This window comes from Camelus ferus, chromosome 19, assembly GCF_009834535.1.
Source record: "Camelus ferus isolate YT-003-E chromosome 19, BCGSAC_Cfer_1.0, whole genome shotgun sequence".
NCBI classification, from domain to species: Eukaryota; Metazoa; Chordata; class Mammalia; order Artiodactyla; family Camelidae; genus Camelus; species Camelus ferus.
This window is the reverse complement of record NC_045714.1, coordinates 18569707-18585222: the sequence shown is the minus strand read 5'-3', so window position 1 is coordinate 18585222 and position 15516 is coordinate 18569707. Positions and strand designations below refer to the sequence as shown.

At 50.0% G+C, this 15516-nt stretch overlaps 1 protein-coding gene across 2 annotated transcripts in view; it reads left to right on the top strand.

Annotated features, from left to right (window-relative positions):
* CFAP61 (cilia and flagella associated protein 61) overlaps positions 1–15516 on the top strand; it is a 257985-nt gene that overhangs the window by 6913 nt on the left and 235556 nt on the right. For both annotated transcript variants that reach the window (XR_004313074.1, XM_032461749.1), the window contains exons 3-6: positions 9237–9387; positions 12679–12755; positions 13569–13636; positions 13981–14107. Coding sequence is in view for 1 of the 2 variants with exons in the window: in XM_032461749.1 (XP_032317640.1) it covers positions 9237–9387; positions 12679–12755; positions 13569–13636; positions 13981–14107 (423 nt within the window). In the remaining variant the exon portion in view is untranslated. The remainder of the gene's footprint in view (positions 1–9236; positions 9388–12678; positions 12756–13568; positions 13637–13980; positions 14108–15516) is intronic.

Genomic DNA, 15516 nt, shown 5'->3' with positions numbered 1-15516 from the left:
GACACACCTAAGATATAAAGTCACGGAGGGTTTTAAAGTATTGGTGAAAAAAGAAGCCAGCCAAAATTTCATTCCCCTCTTCCCTCGCCAAAAAAAAAAAAAAAAAAAAAAAAAAGCCAGTGTTGCTATATAAATAGCAGGCAAAATATACTTAAGGGCACAAAGCATCACTGCAGATAAAGAGGGACATTATATAATGATAAAAGTTTCAGTGCTTGAGGGAGGCATGACAGCTTTAAACCTGTATGCTCCTAATGACACGGTCGGAAAATATATAAAGCAAAAAGCCAGTAGAACCAAAAGATGAAACAGACATGCCCACCCTCATAATGGGAGATCTTAATATACCTCTCTTAATACATGGAAGATCAAGCAAACTGCAAGTCAGTTACAATGGAAGAGATTTCAACAAGAACCCAACCAAAGGCCTTGATCTGAGGAACATACGTAGAACAGTGTACCCAACATTGAGAGCGTATGTGACCTCGTCAAGTAGACATGGGAACATGGCTAAAGACTGACTTCCTCGTAGACCTCCACAGTGGCTGGCATCACATGTAATGCATTCTTCGACAACAGTACGATGAACTTAGAAATCAATACAAAAAATAACTAAGAAATACCCATATATTTGAAAATGTAAAAATGCAAAATTAAATAGTCATGAGTCAAAAAAGAACATTTGGAATACATGAGTTGAATGAAAATAAGAATCTATTTCTATATTAGATATATCTTTCTACGCACACAACTACGCAGGCACACTACACATGAAATCAGGTTAGCTTTGTGTGCTGCGGCCGATGCAGGTGTGGGTGTTGATGACATCGGAGGCTCCCACGCCTCCGCCTCCGTATTCCCTGTGCCTCTTTGTCCCCCAACCCCCCGTAGACCCTTCCTCTTACATCAGCCTGGGCCTGTGACTTACCCAAGAGAATGTGCTGGAAGTGTGCTGTGCCCGGGCCCAAGCCTAGGGCAAGCCGTGTGAGGCGTCCTGGGCACTCACTACCAGGTGCTGACCCGGCACCAGCCCGAGGGCAGTGCTGCCTCCAATCCTGAACCCCGGGCGCCTCTCCTGCCTCAGTCGAATCCCAGCTCTGCCCGGCAGCATTTGATTTTGCGCTCTGGGGAGCCTTAGGTCACCAAGTGGAAAAGCCGCATGGAGAGGCCAGATCACAGGGGAGAACTGAGGACCCCAGCCCCTGGCAAGAAATGAGGCCCCAGGCCATCCGAGCCACCTGCACTGAGGCACAAGGTGTGTGAGTGAAGAAATCTTCGTGGAGGTTCCAGCCCAGCAGGTAGTCCCGCTGAACTCGGGCCAAATTCCCAGCCCATTTAACCCTGAGTAAGTGAAACAGCAGGGCCCCACTAGGGCAGAGTCATTTGGATGCAGAAAGACCCAGAGCAGCAGGTCTCGGAGGAAACGGGTAACCTTGAAATCTCACTGCAGAAGAGAAGAAGGGCCCACCACAGGGTTCTGAGCTTGCCTCTGGGTTCGGCAAAAAACAGCAGAATTGACGCAGTGAAGACAGAGTGAAGGAAAGGAAGGCTGAGAGCAAGTGTCCGTGAGACAGAAGGGAAGCGTCCCGGGAGCATCAGCAGAGCCTGCAGTCGCTTCTTTAACAAGGTGCAACTTCTCAGAAAAGCCCTGACGAGATTCATCAAGAAGAAAAGAAAGACTGTCACATTTTTGAAAAATGTAGTGTGAAGAGGACAAGTGACATGTGGCAGCCTGAGCAGGTAGTAAAGATATTGCAAGTCCACAGCCCCCAGACGGAGGCTCTCAGCAGCGTTTCCGATTGCAGGATGTTAAAAATCCATTCTGTGCATTTACTCCGCCAGCAAGGGCTGGAGTGGCTCCCCAGCTCACACACACTAATGTCTGCGTGACAGACGCGTGGAGATGTTCTCTAACCGGGGTGAAGACCATAGAGTAACCTCATGCCACTCCTTGTCTGATTTGGCTGCTGCCAGCTTATCTGCATAAGATAACGTTCTGGTTTTCAGGGCTTTTTGGACTTGAAGGGATGGGGGACCTATATTAAAAACTTCATGCCAAAAATTCTGAAGATGTGGATGAAAGAATAAATTTCTAGAAAAATGTATTTTCCTAAAGTCAATTTTAAAAGTGATAGAAACCCATTAAAAAAATTGAATTGGTAATTTTAAGTCCTCCCACCAGTAAAATAGCAGATACAACAGCCTTTACAAGCTAACTGTACCACGCATTCAAGGGTTAGGTACATCTCCACCAAATGAAACTTCCTGGGAGCAGAAAGACAGAGAACACTCTTTAATTCACGTTATGAGGCCAGCGTCAGGTTAAGACCAAAACCAGAGGGAGGCAGTACAGGAGAGAGAGGTGAACTGTTAATCTCACACAGAACGAGAGATAGAAGTTACATCTGATCTTGTTCACGATTGTAAATGCAAAAATTCTAAACAAAACATTAGGAAGTGAACCTAACAATGCATTAACCAATCAGAACACTGATTACTTCGCCACATGCACAGACTGAAGGAGAACAAGTATATAATCATAGCAATAAATACAGACATTTGATAAAATTCAACATTTCTTCTTACATAACTCTCAATAAAATAAGAATATAAGGCAGCTCCCATAACCTGCTTGCTATAAGTGTCTGTAAAAACCCTGAACACACACAGTACATAATGACAAGATAAAATATTAAAAAGAACCCCTCTTGCTTTAAGGAGCAGGATGACGAGGCCTGCTGTCAGGACTTCTGTTCAGCACTGAACTGGAGAGCCTCGCTGTTGCAGTAAGAGAGAAAAACAAATTTTAGAGAAGTGTTAGGATCTGAAAGGAAGAAAGAAAACATATTATTTGCAGATGACACATTCTGTATGTAGGAAATCAGAAGGAATGTGCAAACAAATCATTAGAATTTGTGCAAACATTTAAAGTTGCTGGCTGCTAAGTCATTAACCAAAGACTAACTGCATCTTTATATAGTAGCAATGAACGATTAGAAAACATTTTAAAAGAAGATACGATTTATACATTTTTTAAAAGAAGATACGATTTCCACGCATGCCAAAGAGTATAAAATACCTAACGGTAAGACTGACGAAAGTAGCTCCAAGCCTTTTATGGGTTATGTTATCAAATTTTATTGAAAGGCATTAGAGAAGACCTGAAGAAAGGAAGAGGTGTACCGTATTCTTGGATCCAAAGATGCAGTATCATAAAGAAGTGAATTCTTCACCTAATCAAAGTCCAGTAACAAGATTATTTAAGTTGGTAATATGGGTGTAAATTTACATGGCAGAGCAAAGGGCCAGAGCAATCTGGAAGACGGTGGGAAGACTTGCCCACCTAAAGGCTCGTAATTAGGACAGTGCTGTCATGACCAAGGCCAAAGACTTGGGCCACAGAAGAGATCCCAGAAACAGAGCCACACACCTATGAGAACTTGACGATGACAGTGACAGAGACAGCATGATGTCGAAGCCAGTGGGGAAAGGGTGTACCACACGATATTGGTGCCGGGACAATCTGTCATCCACACGGAAAGGAGAATATATGTAAACAGCAGCCTCATGTCACACCAAAAACCGCCAGACAATTCTGCGTGAACTGACGACTCACATGTGAAAAACATCGAACAGCCTGTATTCCCAGCTCACTCATCCAGCTTCCTGGTGGAAGTCACCCTTTGGAAACCTAGTAGGTAGTTCCGACCTGGCGTTGTCTTCACCTGCCTGCAAACGACTCTGCCCACACCTGCCCCATCTCAGTAACGACGGCCACTCCGTCCTTCCAGTTGCTCACACCGAACACCCTGGTGTCGTCCTCTCTGTCTTTCTCTCACGCCCCACACCAGCAACGGCCGTCAACTCCACCTTCACACTCCCGGGACCTGGCCTCTCCTCCCACCTCACTGCTACCCGCCCCGCTCCCCCCGGTCTGGGGCACCAGCATCCTGGCTTGAGTATTACCATGGTGCCCTCAGTGGTCCCCCCTGCTTCCACCTTGAAGTCACCCTCGCCCCTCCTCCCTTCTGCTGCACCAAACTGTTCTCAACGAAGCAGCCAGAGTGACATTACTGACACTGGTTGGATTGTGTCGTGCTTCTGCTCAAAGCCCTGCGTTGGTCTGCCACTCCCTGCCCCGAGCTGTGCGGAGACCACACTTTTCCCCTCGGACCTCATCTCCCTTGAACCACACTGACTCTCTTTACTTTTCCTGCTGTGCCCCAGGCACGTTCGTGCCTCACCCTCTGGTTACTTTCTCTCCGTCCAAGCTCAAATGCACACTGCCTCCTCCTGGGGCACCCCTGCACACGAAGTACATCCTCTCCCCCTTGTTTTTCTCTATCGTACTTACCACCCCCTGACATTCTATGCATTTTACTTTTTCTGGAAAACTCACAAGAGTGGGGGTTTTGCCTGTTCCCTGCTATACCTCCAGAGCCTGGGAACAAGGCTTAGCACTTGGTAGATGTTCAATAAATGTTTGTTGCATGAATGAATGAATGGACTACTAGCCGTGTGACTGTGTAACCGGGCAGACGCTATGGGGCCTTCCCTGGGCAGACCCTTTCCACATAGCCTCTGCGTTAGCTCCTTTCTGAAGTGCTCAGTTAGCAGCATCTGATGCATATCCTGACCAGATGCTAAACCCACCAGGGAATGGAATTCGCTACTTGATGATCATAAACATGCAGGACCCAGACCTTCTGGCGCCTAAGGACTGAGCACCATCAGCCAATCAGAGGATTGTGCACAGCTGATCACCTGCCCTGCGAGCCCCCTCCCTCACCAGGCCTTTAAAAAGGCTTTGCTGAAACTCCTCCGGGAGTTTGGGATTTTCCTGGGTGTGAGCCACCCAGTCCTCGCGCGGCCCTGCGATAAACTTTTCTCTGTTCCACACTCCGACATTCCGGTTTGCTTGGCCTCCCTGTGCCTCGGGCACATGGACTTGCCGTGAGGAACAACTGTGCGTAAGTCACTCAATCCCCTAAACCTTAGCTTCGTCCTCTGTGGAACGGACACTTGTGCCTAGTTTGCAGGATGAGTGGGGCAGTGAAAACAACTGTTGGGTGCAGTGCAGTGGGACCGGCTCCCAGCAGGGGCTGCGGGAGCCTCCCGGGCCCTCTGGCTCTGGCTACAAGGGAGCAGGGACTAGGGCTGGAGGGAGGCGGGCTCCCTGCACCCTCCTCCCCGGCCCGCAGAGCAGGAGGAAGGCCCTGCCCAGGCGCGCAGGGGAATTCCGTCCCCGGCACGCGGTCCCGAGAAACGCTGCCGACGGCGGTGGGAGGGGAGGCTGGCGGCGCTGAGCTGGGGGCCAGGAGCCCTGGCGGCCTCTCACTCACCGCCTGCCGCGCGGAGCCCTTTGAATCTCTCCCGCGTGAGTAGGTTTCCCTGCGGAAACACAGGAGACGCCCGGCCCGTGCGCCACCGCGCGGCTCTGACTGCGGCTCCGGGGCTGATGCGCGCAGGTCAGGGGGTCCGGCCTCTCAGCCGGTGCGCGGAAGGCGGAATGCGGGGTGAAGGCGCGGGTTGCAGCGGGGGCCTGTCTGCAGACCTACAGATTTTGTTCAGGAACTTCCACACGTCTGCTTCCGCAAATCCTGTCCACGGGCAGGTGCTCGTTACCCGAACGTTCTCGCCAGCGCGTTGTTTCCAAAGGCGAGCTCCCCGCCCTGCTGGGTCCTGGAGCCCACGTGGCTAAGGCCCTTCCGTAGCTCCTGAATTGGCGGTCATGAAGAGCACAGCTTACACGGTGAGGCAGGGGAGAAGTGAGGGGTTTTTTTGAATGTTAAAATGGGATCCTCATAACTGAAAACGTGGAGACCTGTGCTAGAAGCCAGTGTATTTTCGGAAGTAAAAGTAAATTTACATTTTGGTTGGTGTCCTGGGGCTCCCAAAACAGCCACCCTGCTCCCTGCCGGGGTGGCCGCCACCTTCACACTAGTAACTCCATCCCCGCGGGGCCCGACTTCGGGCTCGGAGGCCCTTCTTCCCGGCGCTTCTAAAACTGGCGTTTTCTTTTCTAGTTTATTCATTTTCATTTTACTGGCCGCTGGCTCTGTCACAGAGATACAGGAATGAGTTAAGACTGGTCTCACCTAAAAACCCTGCTCGGTTTTATGGGGAGGGGGAGTGGCAGCCACGACGACTGCGGTTCAGGGTGTGGGGACAGAAGGGGACTCTCAGCCCAGCTTCACTCACACTGCTCAACCAGCAGAAACTGGGGACACGGACTCACCGAGCTTTCCATCAAGTACAGTTAAGTAAAACGAGTTTTGACTGAACTTGGAAAATTCCTTAAACCAATTGAGTAAATGAAATATTGCTCTAATGAAAAGAACTCTGATTTCAATTGTTTATAGTATCTTTGAGCTTTAATATATTTTGTATGAAATACATACATGTGTATGTATGTTTTAAGAAAACGGCTCCTTGGTTTGGATTTGGCTTATTGCAAATAATTCTAAACCAGCTTTAAAGAAACAAACCTTCTCCCCTACCTTTTTGCCCTCCCTCGCCCTCTCCTGCTCCCACGATGACTTACCTGTCCTGTAGAGGACCTAATGGCTAAGAGGAAGTAAGAAGTGGAAACTACATATTCAGAAGGATGTGCTGCAAAAGTTACATTTTGCGGTCAGCTCCTTGGAAATTGTGGTGCATTTTCCCATTGAAACAGAGTTATTCGTGGCTGTCTTCCCAGGCCCACCCACAAAAGCCTATTTAATCTATGACGTCTGTGTGGTACAGTGCTGCGCTAATTGCAGTACAGAACACAACTCCCACCCTAGGTTCTCGTGGGCAAATGCATTTCAAGTTCAAATTGGGATTCCAGGAACACGTCTCCCAGGCTTCCCTGAGGGGATGGCGGCTGCCTGGTCCCAGCTTTGCCCACCTCCCCCTCCACCACCGTCAATGACGTGAGCGGGCTCCCTTGCCCTGGGCCTTTTCTCATCTGAATTAGAGTCAGGACTCTCAGCATGAATCTTAGGTCGTGGCTCCAGGAACCCAGAGCAGAGGAGCCCAGGGAACCAGGAGCTGGGGGGAGCCCTCCTGGAGTGGAACGAGGGGAAGGGTCCTCAGTGAGTCAGATGGGAGAAGCTGGGGGCTACCTCCTCCCACTGAGGAGCACCCCGTATGGATTCGGTGTTCTCGGTACCTAAGGGCAGGCAGGTGCTGTGCTTGCGTGGGGCCCTTGGGCCGGGTGCACCCCTGGTGGAGTCCCCAGGGGCTGAGGGGTGTGACTTCCTATGAGAGGGGATGGTGGCTGGTGGCTGTCAGCACTGAGACTGACATCCCAAGCACAGTGTTTCCCAGACGTACCCTCTGGTGGTACCCTAGGTGATTTGACTTGACACGTGCAGAGCAATTTTTATTTTAAATGTTATATCTTCATTTTTATAGTTACCTTCTATATATAGAAAGGCATACTGGTTTTCCACTTATGATAGTGATGTAATTTTTTTTATTGAAATGGACTTATTTAAGCCAAAAGTGAACTGGTTTATGAAAATAAGCACAGGAAATGCACGTGTCTGAGAGTCCACTTTCTGCTGAACAGCTCTAGGATAATGTTCTGCCAACAAGTGGAGAAAAGCAGGCTACAAACAGTATGGGTTATGGGATTCCATTTTTATAGATGCACAAAGTGCACAGCAATGTATAACTACACTCAAAAAAGAAAGGTAAGTCTAGTGAGATGGCCGCCAAAATACGGACAGTGGTCAGTTATTAATAGGAGGTAGTATCAAGGGTGATTTTTTTCCAAATTATTTTTCTCTCCCTGCTGTGTTTCCTACTTCCGATTGCACTGATGCCGCATCAGTCTCCAGCAGAAACCTCGCTGGGAAGTGCACATGACTTTTTCTCTAGCTTCCCCCTCGTCTCTCCTCTGTGGTCGTATGCTGTCTTTTCTCCTGGTCTCCTTAATAGGAATATGGGTAACTTCTGCATTCTTTGCTTTTTGAAGGAACATTTAAATCTCTCTTTCTCCAACTTAGAACACCAGTAGATTCCATTCAGCTGAGAAAATGAAAATTGCATTTCAAGTTACATACAAGTGGTTGTCCACATAGTAAATGGCGTGCTGTCTCTAAGTCACCACTCCTGCTGTCATGACAGGCCACGCCACGGGGCAGCCCTTGGGAGGGACCTTCAGGATGCCCCTTTGGTACAGCCAGCAGAGTAAGAGTAGGAGGACCTTGTCTTTATCAACTCACCCAGTCGGCTCCACTTTACAAGACCCTCAGGGTCCCCATCGCTGCAGCTGGATCCGGTGGTACTGCAGGTGCTCGGATTCCAGTAGAACCATTAGCCCAGGGGCTTGGGCTCAGGATTTGGACAAAGTGGTTTAAAATACTGACCGAGGTGGGCTAAATTCTCAGCTCTCTCTCACACACATGCACTTCTTGTATCTAATTATTTTCTTTAAAATAATTCACTTTTGGCTTAAATAAGTATTTCAGTAAAAAATTACATCGCTATCATAAATGGAAAACTGGTATCCCCTCCTGTAAATGGAAGGTGACTATAAAAATGAAGATATAACATTTAAAACAAAAATTGCTCTGCATGTTTCGAGTCCGATCACCTCAGGTACCAACAGGGGGTACCTTTCGGAAACCCTGTGCTTGGGATGTCAGTCTCAGTGCCGACAGCCAGCAACAGCCACTGTCCCGTCTCACAGGAAGTCACCCCCTCAGCCCCGGGGGACTCCACCAGGGGTGCACCAGGCCCAAGGGCCCCCACCCCAAGCACTGCTGCTGTGGGGAGGTGACCAACCCATCCCAGTTTACTGATGGCTTTTCTGGTTTTAGCACCGACAGTCCGATGTCCTGGGCACCTTCTCAGTCCCAGACAAACGGGGACAGTTGGCCGACCTAACTGTGCATGTTCAGGCCCACACAGTGGAACTGGCAACGTGGAGAGGAGGGGAAAACCTGCAGTCAGACGACTTGCCCAGTCCGCCTCCCAGGGAAGGGTATTGGATGCTTCGTATCATAAACGTAACACCTTTCTAATAAAATGTCATTTTCGGTGGAAGTGCCGTTGATTACACTAGATGTCCTGAAAGATGCACTCCCAGGGCTGCTGCCAAATCGCTCCCCTCTCTCCCAACGGTTATCATACCTTACGCCGTGGTTGCCAAGTTCCAGTGGCCAAAGGTGGGAGACAACGACACCTTCTCCACCTCCCTTTTGGTATCGTCTTCATGTGTGCAATTCACATTGTTTCCACAGGGAAAAGGCAAACCTTGCCATTACCCTCCACAATGACCAGGAGGAGATCATGGCCCAGGCCACCTTTCTGGACTATCCCAACTGGAATATTGCCCAGCAGCATGACTGGGTGTCCGTGTTCCGGGAGCTGGACAGTGAAATTCCGTGCACAGTAAGTAACCACGCACCTTCCTCCTTAGAACAGCCTGGATTTTGCAGGGGGAAATGTTTGCATATATATCTTTCTAGTTTGTAGACTGAGCAGTTCAAAACTCACAACAGAAAGTATAAGACATGATGGACAGAAATGGAATTAGCTGGTGGGGAGGGAAGGGGGGGTCTGAGAGCAGGAGGCCTCGGAGGAGGACCGGGAGGGCGCAAGGAATTAGCGGGAGGGTCAGGACGTGGCTTCCCAGGTCTCCAAAGCCTCCGGCCTGCTGGGAGGGCTCTTGCCATTTACACATTTGCCCCCGAAAAAGGCAACAGAGCCTCAGATCCAAGTCATGCTCTGTAATTTTCAAAGTGCCCTCGTGGACTCTGGCTCATCTGATGTCTTCTAGCAGTGGACACGTTACAGACAACCTGTCGATGAACCAGCGGTTCCCAGGGACTTGGGCTTTGGTAGCTGGTGCCAAGTCTGAGCTGTCTCTGCCCTCGGCCTGTCAGAGCCAGGCCAGCATCTGGCTCCAGCTGCTGCAGAGAGACAGGCTGTGCCTGTCGGCGGAGCTCCAGAGCTTGTCCTCCCCGCAGCCGGGGGAACGCAGGTGGCGGGAATGAGCGCGTTCGCGCATGCGCGCAAACAGGCCCCGCCCCGCGCCGCCCACATCTGGTCAGGGAGATGCTGCCTCCCGCTCGTTCCCTGGGCTCTGTGCTCCCCGTACCACTGTCAGGAAAATTATCTCCAACGTGGAAATGCACCAAAAAGAGCCTTTCAGGCAGTGCTTGTACCTTTGAGCGATTTTCCGTTGACTGGGCTGTTTTCCAATTCCGTAGGAACACTGATTAAATTGTCGATTTTTGTCTGTTTGAGATGTAAATGGCTTCTGTCTGGTGGAGGAGATAACCTCAAAGGCTACAGTTTCTGGCCCAGGGGGACAGGACCTCTTTTGTATCTAACCCCACAATCTTACAACGTTCCCTCGTCAAACTGCCTGAAGCCCGCCTCTCGAGGGCAGGGAATCGCTGTTTTTTTTTGTTTTGTTTTGTTTTGTTTTTTATCATCTCGCTAGTTGCCTCCCAAATTGATGGGTTGAATCAATCTCTGATACGTGCATATGGTATTTGCATTATGGGTCATGATTTTACCTTTTTGAAAATTATAAATTAACACCGTTCTTCATAAACTGTTCTCTTAAGAATGCTTCTTTAAAACTACTTCCTAGAGCAGTACAGAGGTAGACTGTCTGGTAAGGTGGCCACCAGCCACACGTAGCTCTTGAGCGCTTGAAATGTGGCTCGTTTGATTGAGCTGAGCTGTTAGGGTAACGTATACACGGACATCAAATACTTAGTAGGAAAAAAACCGTACCAAATGCAGTTCGTGTGCCGGACACACGTTGAGGCCAAACAAACTGGACAGTCGGAGTTTGGAGCAGAGAAAAGTTTATTGCAGGGCCGAGCAAGGAGGACAGGTGGCTTGTGCGCCCAAACCCCAAACCCTGCCCCCTCCTAATGGTTTCAATAAAGCATTTTTAAAGGCCAAGTGAGGGAGGGGTGGCCCTGGGTAGTGATCAGCTGTGCACAGTTCTCTGATTGGCTGATGTAGGGATAATAGGGCGGTCAACACTATCAACCCCTAGGCACCAGAAGGTCTGGGGGGCCACTGCTCATGATCATTAAGTAGTTAATTTCTTCCATTTGGTGGTGGTTTTAGCATCTGAAAAACTCAGGGTGTATACATGAGATACTATTATCTGGGTAGTTCAGAGAGGAGCTGCAGCAGAGGATACGTCTGTCCCAGGAAGACCCCGATAGGGTCCTGCTCGGTTCCAAAAAGAGCTGTAAAATACCTCATTGACAAGTTTTATGTTGACTACTTCTTAAAGGCTAATAAATTGAATATATTAGGTTAAATAAAATATATTAAAATTAATTTCACCTGTTTATCCTTGCTCCTTTCTTTATATGTCTACTAGAAAGTTTAAAATCACATATATGCTGAGCATTTGTGACTTGAATTATTTCCTATTAGACAGCATTGGTGTAGAGCCTTAAGGCTTAATATATTACCTACTCCAGGGGCATCTGCCACTGAAGTGATGAGTTTTATCATAAAGCCAAGGAATAACTAGTGAACTATAATATGTTTGATGGAAGAGAGAATTGAGGAGCTAAATCAGCCAAGTAACAAGCCGTGTACTCCTAAGGCTCGTCCTGTTTAGAACGTAAAGCCGGTTCTGTGGGATTAGGGGAGTCAGTCTGTGGGAAGCGCCCACATTCCTGCCACCTGCACTGTCGCTGTTGTTTTTTGGACTTTGGGGTTCGTGTTATTTGCCTTGGGGGAGTTTTCAGGCTGCTGAACCAAACTCATGATTCTTCTCTCACCATTTTATGCCTGATAAACACTCCTTGTGAGCGTTCCCAAGGCACCTGCCACCCCGCCAGAGGGAAGACCAAGGCACGCGGTGTGAAAGGGGTCGCCCAAGGCCGTGTATAAGACTGCTCAGAAAACGAGACACAGACAGCGCGCCTGTTGTCCGGGTCAGGTGCAGGCACTGCCCTCAGCACTCAGCCACTTTACGTTTGCAGGAGCGCCAGCGTTTGAGGATTTGCCCCTAAACACGAGGGTCTGAGCCGAACAGACCAACGTGTGGATGTCTGGAGCAGTTCTCATTACTAACCACTTAAGAAGTCTTCAGAAGTTTAGGGGCAGAACTCTTTAAAAACTCAGAAGATTTAACCCGAAAGTCATGTTAGACTTATGCTCCTGTGAGTTCTCTGCTCCCAGGTTTTCTGGATCCGGAAAGTGGTATCTGATTCTGATTCGGATTGTTGAACAAAACAAGCCACTGGATTTCTAACATGGCGCCTACCTTCCATCCTCCAGATTCATGAGTCTTTCCCTCGTGTTCCTTGAATAGAGCAGCAGCTGCTGACTCAAGAGGCTCGGGGGAAGGGTGATTGTCTGTCACTTGGCAGAGACACCCCGCGGACAAGGCCACTGAGTTAATAATCGATTTCATTACCTCGCTCGCGCAACCCCGCCCGTGGCCGGTAGTGAGGGCAGCGGGGAGGGCTGGATATGCTGAACTCATTAAGATCCCTGTTTCCTTGAAAAATTCTGGACTGGGAGGACAGAGAGCAGCTCGAACCCTGCCTGGGCATCTCCTCACTTTAGATGTAAAATACTGTCCCCAGGAACCAGGCAGCTCAGTGCTGTGGCTGCCCCTCCACCCTCCTCCCGCCCCTGCCCTGCTCCGACAGCCTGAATGCTGACTCAGTCTCATCCTCTCTTCTTCCACAGCCTCTGAACACGCTGTTCATGCACCTCTTTGTGGCCGTGGATGAGTATTCTGTCGGCTGCTGCAAAGAGATTATTCGGTGAGTGGCTGCAGCCTTGCAGACGGTGACACCTGGGGGTGGGGTGAGCTGGCAGCCCCCTATAGACAGAAATGTGTGGATGTCTTTATCCCTGTGGAGGGTTAAAAAATATTTTTAAAGGACATGGAATTCTTTGAGGTGTTCAATCTGCTTGTCACTTGCAGCTCTATTAAAGCATTTACTTTGAATAGCATGTATTTCTGAAAGGAAGCCATCCTTCCTTTGAATGACGCGCCTTCTACACATGCCCCCAACTGCTATCGTTGGAGGAAAACAGGTCATTTTAAAGGAATGAATTTGGGGGAATTAGGGAAAGATAAAGGGTTTAGGTGTTTCTAAAAATCATTTTCCCCAATCTTATCCTTAAAAATGTTTACTGGCGTGACAGACTGCAGGGGCCCCCTAAGTAACAGGGGGTGTGGAAACGTGACCCCGGGGGCCCCCGCGGGTGGACTGCGCAGACACTTGGGAAGAGTGGTGGCCTCAGCTTTCAGGTCGCTTTGTAATGTCACACCAGACCATCCGGATGCCAGGTCAGAGGTTAATATCAGCTGAAATCTGGTGTGCCACGTGGCCTTGGCACCCTCGAGTCTCACCAGCTCCGTGGAGCAGATAGAAAAGGGGCCATTTGGGAGCCGAAGAAAAGCAGAGGAGAAAAAGGAACCATGGGGAAGATGTTGCTGCCTCTGCAGGCAGGGAGCTGGGGAGCCCGCTGGATGCACCAGCGCCTCCCTCCCACAGCCGAGGCGCCCGTTGCAGGTGCCGGCTGACGGGGCTGCTGTGTACTGACCCCGTCCCACTCTCTCCCGCCAGGAACGTGTTTAGGGAAGTGCCAGAGCTCCACTTCATCTTTCTCATTGTGCCGTCCTACATGAGCCTCGGTAAGGCCCGCTGCACCACCCCCCGGCCCCGGCCGCTATATGGGAAATTCATGCTTAAAGTGGGGCTTCTGGGGGGAGGGTAGAGCTCAGTGGTAGAGGGCATGCTTAGCATGCACGAGGTCCTGGGTTCAATCCCCAGTACCTCCATTAAAAAAAAGAAAATCTCTCTCAAATGGGGCTTCTGGGAATGGGACGTGAGCATGGTCTCCAGGTTCCAAATGGATGATGTGCTATTTGATTATAAGAATTACAGCACACTTCCGAGTGGAAAGTGCCTTGGCTCTGCGGTCCTCAAGTTACTCCTCGGTAAAACGAGGCCACATTCCTTCTTGTCTGTGATTTAGGCTCGACCCTCATAACTGTGTTTGAGCAAGTGGGGAACGCCCCGAGCCTGCTGTGTGACGAGGACTTCATGGTACACGTGTGTCACAGGCACAGCCACCACCCTCAGCTGCACATTCGAGAAGCCAGGTAAGGCTGGGGCCTCTGTTGCCTGGGCGTCACCGCCGACACTTGCCCTACAGACAGCTGGTAAGTTGCCAGGTTACACTGTAAGCGATTATGGCTCAGGTAGATGGCTTCATAGCCCCCCCCCCCCACCCCCCGGCGCTGCTTCATTTGGAGATGTTTCCAGTCCCCCTTGAGTACATCACCTGCAGGGCTGGCTGTCTGATGAGACTGGCTTGGTGCTGTGTGGTCGGCAGAGCTGCGTGCTTCTACCTGAAGGTCTCTGTAATCACGCACCGACGTCACTTTCAAATGAAACAGACATAACAACAAATCTGCATATTTAGTTTCCACAGTAAAGCCCACCTACTTTCTGGCTTTCGGTAAATGAGGAGTCTGTTGACCCCAAAGAGGAGTTTTCCAAGCTGAAGCTCTTACCATCAGAAGTCCACTTACATGCCTTGAAGTTCAGCGATCTTAGGGCGATGGCTGTGGCAGGCCCTGTTTTCCAGCGAAGGCCAGCTTCCATCCTGCACTGCTCTCCTGTGGTGTGGAGGGGTGGGATCTGTGTCCCCTCTCCATGGATCTGGACGGATTGTGACCGCTTCAGCCCACGCAGCATGGTGGAAGTATGCTCTGTGACGTGGGAGGCTAGGAGGCTTCTGCCTGGTTCTCCTGGGATGCTTGCCGTGGAAGAAATGAGGGGGAGAGGCCTGACCGCCCGGAGACCACTGTGCTGGAGATCTGGCCATGTGGACGTGCAGCCAGGACGAGCCGCCCCCCACCCCATATCTGCGACCCAGCTGACGTCTGACCGCAGCCGCCCAAGAGGACCCGAGCGGTGTCCGGCTGCATCCTCCCAGATCTCTGATGCACAAAGTTCTGAGCAAACTAGAATGGCTGCTCTGAAATAAGCGTGCGTATGAGAGCGTCTCAGAAGGGCAGTTACTTGGCTTTGTCAGTGGAGACTAAGTTGTATCTTTGGGGTTAACCGTTGACATATTTGATGAGTGCTGGGTTTTTTTTTTTTTAGAAAGGACTGAATCTAAATTTTTAAAAAGTGAGAGCCTAATGTTTACCATGCATGTAGTGTTACAGCGTAATTGTTAGGAGTCTGCAATGATGACGTCAGGTCGGTCTGGATCCTGCTCCTGGTCCCACTGCTCACCAGAGGGGTTAGCTCAGAGCAGGACCAGGCCTCTGCGGCCTCTGCGGCCTCTGTGTCCCCTCTGTCAGCGGTGTAAGCGTGCTGTCTGCTGCATGGGACTGGTGTCCTGATTGGATGAGCTGATGGAAACCAAGCACTTGGCATGTCTCAGGTCACATGTCGGTGCCCGAGGAAATTAAATGCTATTCTTAATCTATTAGAGTTGAGTGGGGGAAAGAGACCACCTAGAGTAAACTGTATGCTGTGTAGCTTGGAGAGGGAAGGA